The 15,182-nt window shown below is 39.9% G+C and overlaps 1 protein-coding gene across 1 annotated transcript in view; it reads right to left on the bottom strand.

Annotated features, from left to right (window-relative positions):
- The window catches only part of RELN (reelin), a 275,790-nt gene that overhangs the window by 190,430 nt on the left and 70,178 nt on the right, over positions 1-15,182 (bottom strand). The window contains exon 3 of the mRNA XM_068189636.1: positions 4,750-4,885. Coding sequence (XP_068045737.1) covers positions 4,750-4,885 — 136 coding nt within the window. The remainder of the gene's footprint in view (positions 1-4,749; positions 4,886-15,182) is intronic.

The following is a 15,182-nucleotide window of genomic DNA, read 5'->3' on the forward strand; positions in this document are numbered from 1 at the left end:
TCCAGGAGCTGTGCTGAGAATCAGTTTCTCCTGCCTCAACATAAATGATGTGCCAGCGCCCTGCCTCAGCCATCACTGCTCTCTTACTTCTGTCCTTGCACAGAGAGACCACCACAGCTATTCCCATTCCTATTGAGCTGTTTGCACCGCAGACTGTGCCAATTGTCACAAAATATGCGATTGGGCCTTTTAGCACTTACTAGCTTGTTAGATTCTGCCTTCAGACTCAGGCAGATAGCTTTACAGAAGTCCAGTCTCCCATTTATAGAAGTTATAGTGAATATACAGACAATCATAATTATTAAACACCCACTCAGTGACTAAGACAAATGATTACATAAGAAAAATACTTATTTTTCTAGGTGCATTCTACAGCCTACAATTCTATGCAATACAATAGCCAGAACTTCTGCAATAAACCATACTGGTGGTCAAAACAAAATACGCTTTTGCTATTTAGGTCAGCTTTATCACTTTTGCAAACTAGTAAGTTAAGCCATCTATAAAACAACAGGCTTAGCATCCTAAGATGCAGCCCAGCATGCCACCCTGCTTAACAGCCATTATTATCCCTGCTGTCAGGCTGAGCTTTAACTAGGTTAGTGTGAGCTTAGAGCAGAAATTACAAACCACGAAACCTAGCTGAAGGATTATGAAGATAATATTTTACAAATTTGCACACAATCAGAGGAATTACTTGTTAGTGTAAAGGGGGACCTACTATTTTGTGGTGGTAAAGAACATTTACAGATCCTGGCAATTTGCTTGGGAGGCCCTGTGCTCAATACCTGTTTAACATAGTCCTAAGTTATTGCTAAGAAGACTATTCTGTAATAAATGATGCATTTTAACTTTCATTTCCTCAACTCAGCTGGAGGTATCTATGGTGAAAACACACTAAAGATCACACTAAGATACTACAGGAACACGAGCAGTACTCAGCATTTCTCAGAAGTGTATTTCATTGGAAGGTACTTTTAATACTCATTTAGTAGCCATAATAAGGTACTTTGAGAAAAAAAAAGCCCAACAGAGTTAAAATAAATTTGCACACAACTAGTGAAAAAAAAAAAAGCTATTGTCTAATTTTGCACAGAAACAGGTTGGCTCCAGCTGTCTTCCCCATGGAGCACAGGGCTCTACACCATCCCTATTCCTGGTGAAACTGGGGAGAAGGCTTGTTGAGTGAAACACTGAGCCAAGGAAAGATGCAAATCTCCGTCAGGTAACATTACATTTAGGGCCAGCAGCTGCACAGCACTGTGCGCAATGGAAATAACTGGACTACATCAAACTTCAGAGATTAGGAATGTTCCAGTGGGGTTGGAAAGAAACTGAGTGCTAGGCTAGCAAGCTGGTGTGAATCCCAGTTTATTGTGCCCCTGCATCTCACCTACACAGAAATAAGCCCATCTTCCTTGCAGAACTGTGTCCCACATCCTTCCCCACAGCATTCCTTCCTGCAGCACAGCAGTACCTTTGTGTGTCCCTCACTGGCTGTTTCAGTAACCTAAGTGTGGCCAGGAGCCATCCTCCTTCACCATGACTGGGAAATGCAGGGTGGACTGGGAACTGATACATTGACAGCAGGAATATTTCTGGCAGTTTATAGACAAATCACATTGTAGCAGGGAGGATTGTTGTTGGGAATGTCCAAATTTACAGATATAAATGGTCTGCATGGCTACTGATTTTTATGAAACTTAGTATCTTAATATCTCAACTCCTTTGTCATGTTTGTTTGGTTACCAATGGATACAAGAGCTACAAGGAAGAACAGGCTGACAGCACCACTGCACAAATCTTGTGTCTTCAGGCTCCTGTCTTTTTCAGGACTGAGCTCTAGAAGAGCACACCAAAAAGCACAGATGAAGTGAAAGGTAATTTTGGCCATGATGTCTACAGGGTCGTGACTTTGTGTCATCCACAGAAGTCCACTGCTTCAGTGGAAGCCAGAACAGGTCAATAGTGAGTGCAGTTAATAAAAGCTATCTGGCCTGTGAGAGATTTGCCTGGTGACCTTTGTTCAGTTCCTCCTGACAATTGTCCAGGGAGAGGAATCAACACTCAATAGCACGTCAAAGCCAATGCTAATTAATAACCTTATTACCCATCCCCAGAGAGGTCAAAGACTAATGAGCTGATCTGAATCACAGACAAATTGGCAACAAACAATATAGGAAGCTCTTACCTATACTAAACCACAGTCAGAGTCTATAAATTCACATATATTTTGTAAACACTTCCAATTTATACTGAGTTAAAGAAAAATTAATTAAATTTATATATTAAATGTAATCTACATTAAATTGAAAGGGTTAAAAAACTTGTTTATTATTTGCTATAAAGGGAGCACAAACAAAGGGAGACAAATAAGATCGAGTCCTCTGGAACTCTTGTATTCAGGGAACTGGGTAAGGTGGGCAGACTAACACTGCGCCATAAAAATAGCTTTGTTTACTGCAACTTGTGATTTAGTAAGCAGGAGAAACACCAGCTGAGGCAAGAAAGTGTGGGCAGCTGAAGAAAAATTGAGGAGGAGGATTAGAGGTAAAACATATTTCTCCTCTTTACATATCCTTCAACTGATGATCACATTTACCCAGTATTCCTGCAGACCAGTGTGACCCTGGAGTAAACACCAACTTCAGAGAAGCTGAGCCTTTCCACTCTGGTCTGAACTTGTTCTATGGGAAAGCAAACCGCTATAAATGCATCATTTTGCTCATCCTCAAAACGGTATCACCCATGGAGCATCCTTATACCTCATGTGAGACATTCTGAAAAGCCACCGAGACTGACTGAGGGACCCTGGGACCTGTGGTGCTGGGCTCCCCACTGCAGGATCAGACCTCTCAGCCCTGCCAGATGTAGCTTTACATCCATGCTGCAAATTACCTAGTCAACAATAAATTCAGATTTCTGCATCCATGCTGCAAATTACCTAGTCAACAATAAATTCAGATTTCTGCTATGTGTGGCAAAGGACTTCATTAACATGGTGCAAACACCACCTTTGTCCAAGGGGTGCTAATGCCAAAGAGGTGGATTATGACATAAACAGGAAATTACAGGTTTGATTTCCAGAACTGTTCAGTGCTGGTCTAACTTTGTTTCCACTGAAGACAATGTTGAACCTTCAATGGATTTCAAGATAGACATTCATTACCTTAAAAATATCTCTTTAATTCCACTTGAATGAGAATCAGCATTCGTAGTAGTATTTGCATTTCTGCGGCATTATTTGTCAGGTCTTCAACAATGGCAAACATGAACAAAAAACCCAATACAAAACTAGGGGAAAAAAAATCACCCACAGGAAAATTAATGACTGGTTAGAAATTGACCTCAAAACTCACAATGGAGGGTCACACCTCATAACAAATACATTCACAGTCACTCTGCAAGTTAGGTCTAAGAATTCCACAAATATTTTTTGAATACCAGGAAAACCAAAAAATTCAAGGAAGAAAGGGTGTAAGCAAGAGTACACAGAGAAGATGTACAGGCAGCTCAAACAAATTTTAGCTGCTTAAACTTTATCAACAAAGGAAACCATTTTTAGAAAGGAATTAAAGGATGCATAAATTCCATAGCTGACAGATTTCCTCAAGGTATATATAACAAATACACTCTCAAAATCTAGTTACCAATCATCAAAACTATTATTTCCAAATTTCCTATTAGATGTTTAGAAGAAAAGAGCTAGAAATAAAAATGTCTTGACATTTTCATCAGCTAAAAAATAATGTATCCTGACAGTATAGGCAAAAAAGTCTATTATATAGGTAAGGGAAAATGCCATAGTCACAGGTAAACCAATCTACAGGTACTGTGCTCACCATCAGCAACTTATGTAGTCAAAGGCATCAGTAGCTCATTTTTATTTTTTACAAAAGTCAAACAACTTGATTATATGGGGCACTTACCTGCTTCTTCCCAGTATGGATTGAAAGGGAATAATACTCAGAAAGCTTGTTTTGACAATAGCACAGTCACAGAAACATGTCTCTGAAATGTTGCAATTATTCACTTATTGAATTGGGGAGCTGTCTGCCTTTTTTTTTTTCTTGAAAATGTCAAACTTGAAACATTTTCTATTTTTGACTGCATTCTTAGTGTATTTTCTCTCTCAAAGCTAGTCTATAAAATGCTGGGACAAATTATTAGAAATTACTTGACTGTAAGAGATAGTCATATATATATTAATAACTCAAGTTAAGCTATTTTGTTGGATCTTTATTTGGTGCCAAATCATTAAATGATAACTTATGTCTTTAAAACAAATCGCCAGGAAAACCCTCTTGGTCATTTTTGGTTCATCAGAAGTTCAGATTGTCTAAAATTAGGAACAGTAAACACTGGAGTATAGCTACTCTCAAATACTTGCATTTTATACTGATGCTTACTATATGAATAACATATTTGTGTGATGTTCTAACTTATATTAAATACAATAGTTACAAGACTGTATCAGTGCAAATAGGCTATATATTTAAAGGATCAATTATATGATTAATTACTAAGAATCAATTTCTTTTAAATGCTAGACTTCCTACATGCCTTGAAAATAAGAAGTCTCAATATGCATAGAAACGCTTCAGCCAGGAAGAATTCAATATTCTGACTTCAAATTACCATCTACACCTGGCAGTGCACTCTGACTCTTATTCTGACAGTGTGAGTGGGTTGGATGGTTCCATTATCTCCAGAGTGAGTATCTGCCCATGGCTCTGTGTGTATACGTACATGAAGTTGACACAGCCCGTCCCTGCAGGTGGAGCAATCCAAACAAAGCTGAGGTTGGTGGTTGGGAGATGGCTCACATGGGACGCCACCACACTGCACATGAACTGGTTTCCAAACTGGTGGTCAGACATAATTCCTAGGAGGAAGACACAGAGGAAGGAAACAGTAACACGTGTTAATGGCTCATTGCAAGGTGCTAACAGACTGAGAAATGCATCTGCCATGTGTTTCATCATAGCAACACCAAATGAAAAAACCCCAGGGGTATGCCATCAAATAATTAGAATTAATGCCAATGAAAACACTGGAGCTGGCCTTTGCCTGAGCCAAGGCTGACTTTGCATTTACTGCAAGGCTCTGTGTATTTACTGCTATTAGTCTTCATGAGGCCAGTACCAGAGGAATTAGTTGCATTTTTGAAGGAGGAGATGGATCACAGCTACTGTAAATCAGTTATTCCATTACCTCATTTACACTCATTACAGAGCTAAAAGAAAATAACACGAGAAGAAAAAAAAAAGTTATATTTTAATGAGAAAAATGAAGTTCTTAGAGAAAGGTATTATCTATTAATAGACATCTATTTGGGAAAAACAGATGAACTCTAGATTCATGAATTCTTCTGATCTGAAGTAAAAGCAGCAACCTTCCACAATTTTACCAGTACACCTTCCTTTGATTGTTCTTTTATTTCTTTTTCATACATGTTTCTAATGCATGAATGAATGTAAATGTCATCTATTAATCCCTCCCTCTGGAATTCACTGCAGTTCAACATTAGACAAAAGAACTGTATTTTTAATGTAAAAACAACATCTGGCAGCAATATTTCTCCCCTTGGAGCCCTTTTGTAGTTTCCCACAAAGTAGTGCAAACTTGGCTGTTTGTTTGACACCCTTTGGCTTAAAGGAAGGCAATCTTACCAGAATGGATCACTACACCTTTACACCTATTATATGAAAGAGTAAATGATGAAACTATTCTTTTAAACACAGCTCTCAAAAGAGAATGCCTTGTTCCAAGTTACTTCAAATATTGAACCTTCATTTCAGAAAAGAGTGACATGGGCTGAAACACTGCTAATAGGATCAAAAGGAAAAGGCAATGGGAGCAGGCAACACTGAGCTCAGTAAAGGTCCCTAGCAGCTATTTGGTGATCGCATCTCAAAGTTTATAGTTGTTGGTATTTCCCAAATTTACTTGCTACAATTCAAACAACAACAGAGAAATAAAACCCTTCTCTTGTCACAGCATATATCATAGCACATGCTACATTTGAGACAGCCACAATACACAGAGTATTGTCATACAATTTCAGAAAGCTTCAACCCATACACAGTAACACCATACCACTTCAGAAGGCTTCAAGCACCTACCCATACAGAATAACCAAGGCGGCAAGCATCTGCCCTTCTTGTTCTTTAGCCCATCCTTTTATACCCTCATGTTCATGCAGTGCACCTGTGTGCCCTCTGCTCCCTTTGGTGGTTGCTCAGTGCACCTGGGCACTCCATGGCTCATTGCTGTCAGTGCTGCTCACCTGCTTCTCACAGCTGTGCCCACTGGGGATGAGGGTCAGCTGCAGCCCCACTCCCAATTACCACAAATTGCATACCTACAATCTCTGAGGCTCAGAATCCTCTATTACTGGGTTTTTGGGAATTCTTCTGTAATGTGAATGCAGCAATTTCTCATAAGCCCCCACAGATCCAGAGGTGGAAGGAGTTTGCAAGTGAGAGGTTTACATCAAGGAGGGGGATAAATCCTTCCTACTGCAAACACACTGCTCGTCCGGGTGTCCCTGGGGGCCTGGATGCCAGCAGCACCTTGCATGGAGTGGGGGCTGTCTCACAAGCAAACCATTTCACATTTTATAGACAAAAAGCAATGTCAGAAATCCTGGTCAGGTACCGGTGAGGATGACAGACTATAGCTCAAGATTATGGATGTTATTTATCCTGAGTGCTATGAAATTCTAAACCAGCTTCAGTTTTTGGGCGGGAGAAATGAGCCACAGTGAATTTAAGTGATCCATCCCAGGAGTGACGGGAGGCAGCAGGTGATGGTAGTGATGCCTGTATATTTTACACACAACCACAACCTCCTCATTCAGGGTTTTTTAGTTAGTTCCCCACTGAAAATCCACATGAGATTTTCTGTCAGCCACACAGTCAGAGCTCAAATCCCCAAATGAAGCTGAAGCTCATCTTGTCAGGGTAGTCACAGAGAAGGCTCAAGGTCTCCTGAATGAAGCCTCTTTTCTGGAGATCAGTAGTAGGGAAATCCAGAGAGATTGTATTTTACTGATTCTTCTTTGTTACAAGAGACTAGATACAGATGAGGTTTGGCCACTTCTTGCCATGCTGTTTTTGCCTTTCTTGGCTAATTGAGAGAGTTGTCAGTAAAATCCTTAAGGAATCCCAGTTGACTGGTGCCCAGGCTCACTGCCCTGCTCTCAGCGCTGAAGTCCTGCAGTGCTCTGTTCAGACAGGTGTGTCCAAAAATATGCCCAGAGAGGTCCCTCACAGAGCAAATGCTATTTAGGCAAATGCTTTGCTTTGCCCGGGTGGTAACTCTGATACTTTCCCAAAGCCTGTCCCTCTCTCTGAAGTCAGTGACTTCAGTGCTGTGGGCTGGGGTCTGGGGCTGCTGCAGGGCTCTCACCTGTCATCATCCCTGGCTGCGCATGGAAACAGCCAGCCTCAGACTATCAGGGTAATTAAATAACAGATGCTGTCAGGGGAGAAGCAGGAACAGCCCTTCGGTTTGAAGAAATTCCCCTTTCTCCAGAGCCAGCCAAATACAAGGGAGGACAAAGGCTGCCCTAACACATCCTCCAGCCAGGGGACAGCCAGAGCAGCTTGGGAAATGTGACTGCTTCCCTCCTTGGCAGCAACTTGTGAGTTAATGAATTCCCTAGATTTCAGGCAGTATACTGCAAAAATGTGCCTAATACATCAAACACATACAACATCTGTGGAGAATTTCTTTTTCCTTTGATTTACGGTTTAAAAAAAGAACAATTTTGGAGTTACTAGAATAAATTTTAAACAAGAAAAAAACCCCAAGTAATTCAATTTTTTTCAGAAAAAAAGTCAATGAATAGTACAGCAATTATTCAAATCCCAATTTTATAATTTTATCACCATGTTATCTTTATATTTCATTAATAATTGATTGTTATATTATTACAATAAAAACAACCCTCCTCATCTGTTGGACCTTTACTGAGTACATCAACTCCATTTAGGAGTTCAGAGCCTTCAGAACATTTAACAACAATTAAATAATGAAACTTCAGTGAGTGACAGCAATATTAAAAAAAGTTTTGATGCTTAAGGTTGCCTATTGAAAAGGTGAACAAAAAATGATAAAAATGCAAAAAACAATGGAAAATTCAATTGATACTAAGAACTTGCTAAATAAAGGGCAAAGAATATTATTCCACCCTTTTGCTTTGAGTCTTTTTGCAGTTCATTATTATGGAAGGCAACTCTACCCTTCTCCTCCAGCCCCTCTCCGAACTGGCAAGCTGCTTCTCAGACTGCATGTTTTCCCCATAGCAAATCAAAGTACAAAAGTGAAAAAACATTCTGCTTCAAAATTTTTAAATGACTGTGAGACAAGCCTGATTGTACAGCAGCTCCAAGAACAAAACTGGATCCTGTATGTACCTCTGACAGCTCCAGAGTGGCTCAGGTCAATATTGTGTATAGGTGTCTCCCTCACACCCTGGTGACCAGTGCAACAAGGTACATTCAAGTCTACTCTCACAAAGTCTCACAAGTCTCACAAAACTAATACTCTTTAGGTAAAATTTTAAGATCATCCTGTATAAAACTCTATAAACACTTTAGCAAAAAATCAAGTGTTTCTGTGTTACTTAATGAATACTGAAATGTTCTAAGTTTTGTGAGAGGCGCCCATCCACAGCTCTAAAATGTGCTGTGTGCAAAGAAGCTGTTAACATCTCTCTGAACTCCTTTTGCCTCAGTTTTTTAGCGTGCACTTCTCGTAATGACATGTTTCAGACATGTTTCTAGATTCTCCATCCCCTAAAATTTCTGAGGCTTTAGGAGTCTCAGTATGATCAGTGTAACCATTACAACCATTCAAATCCCAGATATGCCTTGGACCTGCCAATCACTCCAAGAACAGATATTAGACATTCTCAGTCCCTCTGAAGAGGAAACTCAGCAGCTGTTTTTATTGTGTAAAATTTAAACAAAATGTGCTTAGCTCTATTCAATACACTGCCTACAGTCACTGAATCAAAGAACTTCTATGTGAAGAGGTAGATTTCAAGTGATAAAATTAATACAAGAAATGCAGGGATAGAGAAAAATATTGGAAGGAAAAGCTTAGGTAAAGTCAGATGATAAATACATAACTTCAATCTTTAAATGTTTTAAAATATTTTATTAATAATCAGAACTGCTAGTAGGCCTGTAACAGCTAATGCAGGGAAATATTTTGCTTCTTTTATAAGAGGGCATACACAAAGGTGAGCAAGATGTGAAAATGGTAGTCCACAAATGCCTAAATTTAGGTGTTGATCCTGAACTCATTACTACTTTCACCTTGTTGTGTAGCTTCTCCAAAAGAGAGAACTATAGATTATAGCAGTCATTCTTCCATTTGGGCCTCTGGAAGACAAAAGATGATCTTTTCTACTGATAGAGCTTGGGAAACATCTAATGGTACAGATAAATGCAGGACAGAGTCCCATCCTTTTCTGCTTTGTAAGTCTGAGAAACATGGATCTGCAATAGCTCTGACTTTCACTCTATGTTATGTAACTACATAATGTTCTGTATTACAACATGACATATCCTCCTTAGGAAACAGTTTTCTAAACCAGAACTTCATACAAGGAGCTCATCTACATGTCAAGGTCCTTGGTAGACCCTTCATTATAGCTAAGGATCAACAGAATTTCCAGTGCTGAACCAGATGGCAGGTAGGATGCCATTTCCTCTTTATTATATGAATTGAGTATCATATTAAACAAGAGAGTGAATGTTAAATACAGGTGTAAAATGAATGAACACATTTTGGCTTTGCTGCTTCTAAACTGATTATCTGCTACATGCTTCAATTTTCAAAGATATATGTAAGTGAGAGCAAAATGCCAAACATAAAATATTGATGAAATTCTAAGAACAAAAAGCTCCAAGTAACAAAATAACTCTGGCATCTTTGAGAAAGCAATAATTCCTGATTAAGAGATAATAAATTTGAGTCAGAAACAGACATTTTCAAATTAGATTTTGCATTATGCAAAAATAAAGTACCTAGTCCTTGCAACTATCTTTTCCCTTGGGAAACAGAGCTGGAGGCCTACATTCTCCATTCAGGCTCTAGCATCTCAAAGAGGGATCCACAAATCCACAAGGTAAGCACAGTTCTGTCTGGTGTTGCAAAGCAGAGAATGATGCAAAAGTGACTGTGCCTGAAAGCACCTCCTGTGCTGAATCCCTTGCTGAAGTGGCCAAACCAGGGCTTGCTATTTGTTTCCCCCATGCAGCACCAGGGACTTGTTCTGAGAGGAGAAGTAGGATGATTAATTTTTTTTTTCAAAATAGAAAGATGCTGGTGGCCTTTTTAAAATTATTATCAATTAAAGTCATCACTTTGGCAGGGAACTCATGCCCATGGTCTCTATTTTCGAGAAGCACATCCTCTCTATGAAGATCAATTATACAGAGAGGTGCCCCCACTCTCCTGTCACATGGAAGACCACACCATTCAGATGCAGGAGTGCTGGGACAAGTGACAGCTTCGTGGCTGCTAACAAGGAGCCTGGTTCCTCAGTAAAATCCCTCTAGAACAGTTCTCCAGGACTGCTGCAGAAACAAGGTCCTCTGCAAGTTCAGGGGAAGCTGTGTGCCTCTCCACATTATTTGAGGTGCAGCAGAGGCCCCAGCACAGCTGAACTGGTGGCTGGCAAGACCTGAACTCGCAGAAAGCCAAGTGGAGACCTTAAGGAACATTTTAGGATAAAATCTGAATGTATATAGACATGAAGTGCTATTTACACCTGCTAAAGCTGCAGCTTTCAGACCACATTTTCAGAGGTAGGAACCTGCCTTTGTCCTGTGTATCTTCAGATGATTAAAGGGCCTTTTTGAGACTTAGCTGTAAACATACATTAAAATGAAATATATGATTTCACTGAATGCTACAGAGAGTGAAATAATGCCATAGTTTTATTGGAAGAATATTTGAGCAACATCCTTAAACAGTTATGAACCCCTTTCAGGACCCTGCAATGTAAGTCTTAAAATTTTAGAACTAGTGATGGGAAGAAAACCAAATTGCTTCCTGTTTTTGGTAGGCTTTGTCTTTAAAAAATAAAATCCCACCAAAATGTTTAAGGAAAACATCAATAATCCATGTTAAAAGGGGCCATTAGGAGTAAAAAAATATCTGGAACTGGTAAGTATAATTTCTAAAGCATGAACACAAATGTACAGTTGTGATCTCATGCAGTTTCTACCCAAGCAAGTAGCCAGCTAAAGGTTTCTAAATTACACATGCAAGTTCCTTTCAACTGGAGTAAAAGTGCAGAGTATGGCCCTAAGTGAACTGCACCCACCTAGCTGAAATACGCTGTTGCCAATTGATTTTTGGGGGGTGATTTCATTCTGCTTCACAGGAAAAAGCACATTTCATTTGACAGAGTGTAACAGACTGCTAAAGCACTTGGTAGCCCTTGTGATCAATTAAGGGTCAGGAAGGTTTGATAAATTATTAAAGACTATGAAGAAAGAAAAGAGCAGCAATCGACATTCTCCCACCCAGCAATATGTTATCTTTATCTTTCTTGAAGTCAGGTGTTTGTTTCATTATTATTATTGCTACTGCTTCACTATTAAATAATAAATCCTTTCACTCTCTGCAATGCTGGGGGGAAAAATACCATCCACATGTTAATCAGAACACTAGGGAAAAACCAGATATGTGTAAAACAGCTTAATAAAGTCTGTCTCTAAAATCCATAAGCCCTTCTGTGGTCAGGAGACAACCAGAGCCTGAATACAGCAACCTGATTCTTCACAGGGTACCACTGTGCTGAAGTGACTCACACTTGAGACAAGAAGCATGGGTTTTATAACCTTTTTTCCTCATATGTAAAATTTAAATGTGTTTTCTTTATAGTTCTGAAGACAATAATTTATTGCAAGTTCACATTTGAATTACATTCCCAAATTGGGATTCAGGGAAACAGTTCAGTTTAGGGCTTTTAGGTGCTTACAGGAGAAGTGCTTTATATCCACATTTGTGAATATTTGCTGAAGTAAGCCCTTCACTAGAAACAGAGGTTTGCAGGAACGAACCACTAATTAACAGATTTTTGAAATTTTGCTTTAAAAGGGAGGGTATATTTTTTGCTTAATCTCCCTCTTAATGTTGTTCTTTAAAGGGATTGTTAATCAAAACTTTTGAGCACCTTTTGTTAGACCCCACTTAGGGTTATAATTTCATCTCAGGGATTTATGAGTATTGGTCTCATTAAACCTAACAGGAGCTACACATATGGAAATTGTGGAGAATGACAAGACAATATCCCCCTTCTATAGCAAAATTCCCAGGACACTGAATGAGTCCCTTGTGTAATATGTGATTAGGCTCCACGAGTCAGGAGAATGGGGTGGTGAGACCCTGGTCTGCAGCATGTTGGTAGTTCCAGGCCATTGTCAGAAGGGATGAGAAGACAATTTACTGCTGAAATCTAAGTGCTCCATAGAGAGCAACACGGCACTAAGTGCTCCAAGGCAAGTAGATTTAGTAACAGTAAACTGGGACCAGCAGTAATATAAATAGAAAATGCTAATAAGTTACCGCGTTGCTGAAATATAGAAGAAGGAAAAAATCTATTTCCGAAGGCTTGAGCCAAAATCTATTTTAAATGTTTTCCTAATAGCCCCAGTATGTTTTATAATAGCAATTTATATATATTTCTTTATAGACCTGTTAGGCTGATACCTTCATTCTGTACTTTTCACAGTTTCTATTTTAGCACCAAATTCCAGTTTATTCTGTTGAAGGAAAGCAACTGTCCCTGGTTTGCATCCACTTTTTTTTTTTTAAATTGTTATTTCATTTGACTGGTGTCTCATCCATATGAGCAGGTCTTATACAACTTCCAAAAAATATAGCATTGTTCTGAATCTTTCCACTTTGCAAACATAAATCTTTGTCTCATGAGCCAAACATGAGACATTCTGCTTGATAGGGCTTATACCAGTGACAAATGTGACAAAGGGGCACCTTGTTATCATGTCAGACATTGGCTCCTACCAGACTCATTGTCAGAGCCAGCAGTAACCACATCCCTCTCCTTACAGCAGCGACATTTTACCAAAGCAGCACTGGAGCCCCTGTAATTGCCCTGAATTTGCTCTAGTAAAGGTGAAACTGTGAATCAGCTGTCTAAACTGACAACACCATCCTGATCCACTCACTTAAACAGAGCCATGAACCAGCCAAACCTCCCTGCTGACCAGAGCAAGGAACATCAAATGGCACACTGCTGTGCAATAACTAGAAATTCACTACACAGGTCAGGAAAAATGTAACTGCCCAGCACTCATCTATAAACACATGCATCCTGATTGGATCTATAAGGCACCTAGAAAGCACCAAGGTTTGTTTTGTTTTTTTTTTTTTTTAATAAACTAATCTTCTCCCCAGACTCAGCTGAGCTGATCTGAGTGGTTTGCAGTGATGACATCCCTTCTATATGGTTGCTGGTAATATCTCCTGATATCCTGCTTGCTCTTCCATAGCCTAGCATGACAAATTAGAATAATGGCTTTACCTTCAAAAGCCTAAGTCTCTCTTTAATTTATTCAGAATTAACTTAATGGTTTCTGGCAGCAATCTGCCTCGTAACGCATTTCCTCTATTTCGATCGTTGGCCCACAGCCGTGTTTTGCGTTTGCCCGCGTTGCCGTCACTGCCTCAGTCACCGCAGGAGCCACTCTGCTCCTCCTATCCTGGTTGCACTTGCACTGTCCCTAATTACTCCTTATATCTGTGTTATCAACATTACTGGTGAACTCTGTGCTTTAAAATTGATAGTTTCCTCCAAGGCAAATTAAGTCAGTCAAACCAATCAATAACGATGACTACATAATGAAACCAGAGGGACTTCCATATAAATCTTTCCAGATGGAGTATTTATCATTTGCAGACATCTCTTCCTGTTTTGGAGTGATGTTGTTATGGAAGCTATCCTGTTTTATCCCCCAATTCCTTATCTCAGATGATCTGGAAGTCAACTTGAAATCATATTGTGTTGTCTGGGTTAGCTGGGATAGAGCTGGTTTTCTTCTTAGTGCTGTATTTTGGATTAAATATGAGAAGAACATTGATAACACACTGATTTTTCAGTTGCTCAGTAGTGCTGACCCTTAAGTCAAGGATTTTCAGAGTCTCATGCTCTGCCAGGGAGCAGGTGCACAAGAAACCAGGAGGAGTGAGGCCAGGACAGCTGACCCAAACTGGACAAAAGGATATTCCATACCATAGGTTGTCATGCCCAATCTATAAACAGGGGGACTTGGCCAGAAGTTGCCAATTTCTGCTCAGGGATGAGAGGGGCATTGGTCAGCAGGTGGTGAGCAGTTGTATTGGCACTATTTGTTTTTTTCCCCAAGGGTTTTATTCCTCTCTTCCTTTTTAATTTTCATTATTATTACATTTTACTTTATTTCAATTATTAAACTGTTCTGATCTCAACCCATGAGTTTTACCTTTTTCTGATTCTCTTCCCATCCCATGGAGTGGGGAGGGGGTTGGAAAGTGAGCAAGTGGCTCACTGTAGTTGGAGTCTGGGGTAAAACTATAATGAGTAAAGAAGCCATGGTTTGTCCCTCACCAGTATCAACTGTAACATGTCCACAGAGCTGGAGATAAGAGGCACTTTCCATTCAGAGGAGCAGTTCTGGAGGTGCTCCAAGTCTCATGATCCCCCTTCCCACAGCTGGGCTTACAGCAGCCTCAACAATACCTACATGAGGGTGACCTATGTAAGGCCTCCTACAGCCCCAGGGGCCCTGCTGGGACACTGAAGTGACCTGTGACACAGCCAGTCTCACAGTCTCTGGGAGACTTTTGGGAAATCTTTTGGGAAGTCTCACAAAAGCCTATCTGCTCTGGAAAGATGGCATGCAGGCAGGAGAGATGCATCTGTGAGGGAAAAGCCAGCTGAGGTAATGACAGACTGTGGTTTTATCTTCATACATTTATACATGGCCAATCACTAACACATGTGCCATTTGTACCTACAGTGTCTGTAACACTGTGATCAAGAGCCAGGATGTTTGCTTTTTTCAGCAGCTGACACCAATGACACAGTAGTGCTGGCTTGCTACAAATTCCTCAGAATTCATAAATGCAAAAACCAGAACTGTAAAGTTGCATAA

The sequence above is a fragment of the Anomalospiza imberbis genome, chromosome 5 (genome assembly GCF_031753505.1).
Source record: "Anomalospiza imberbis isolate Cuckoo-Finch-1a 21T00152 chromosome 5, ASM3175350v1, whole genome shotgun sequence".
Taxonomy (NCBI): domain Eukaryota; kingdom Metazoa; phylum Chordata; class Aves; order Passeriformes; family Viduidae; genus Anomalospiza; species Anomalospiza imberbis.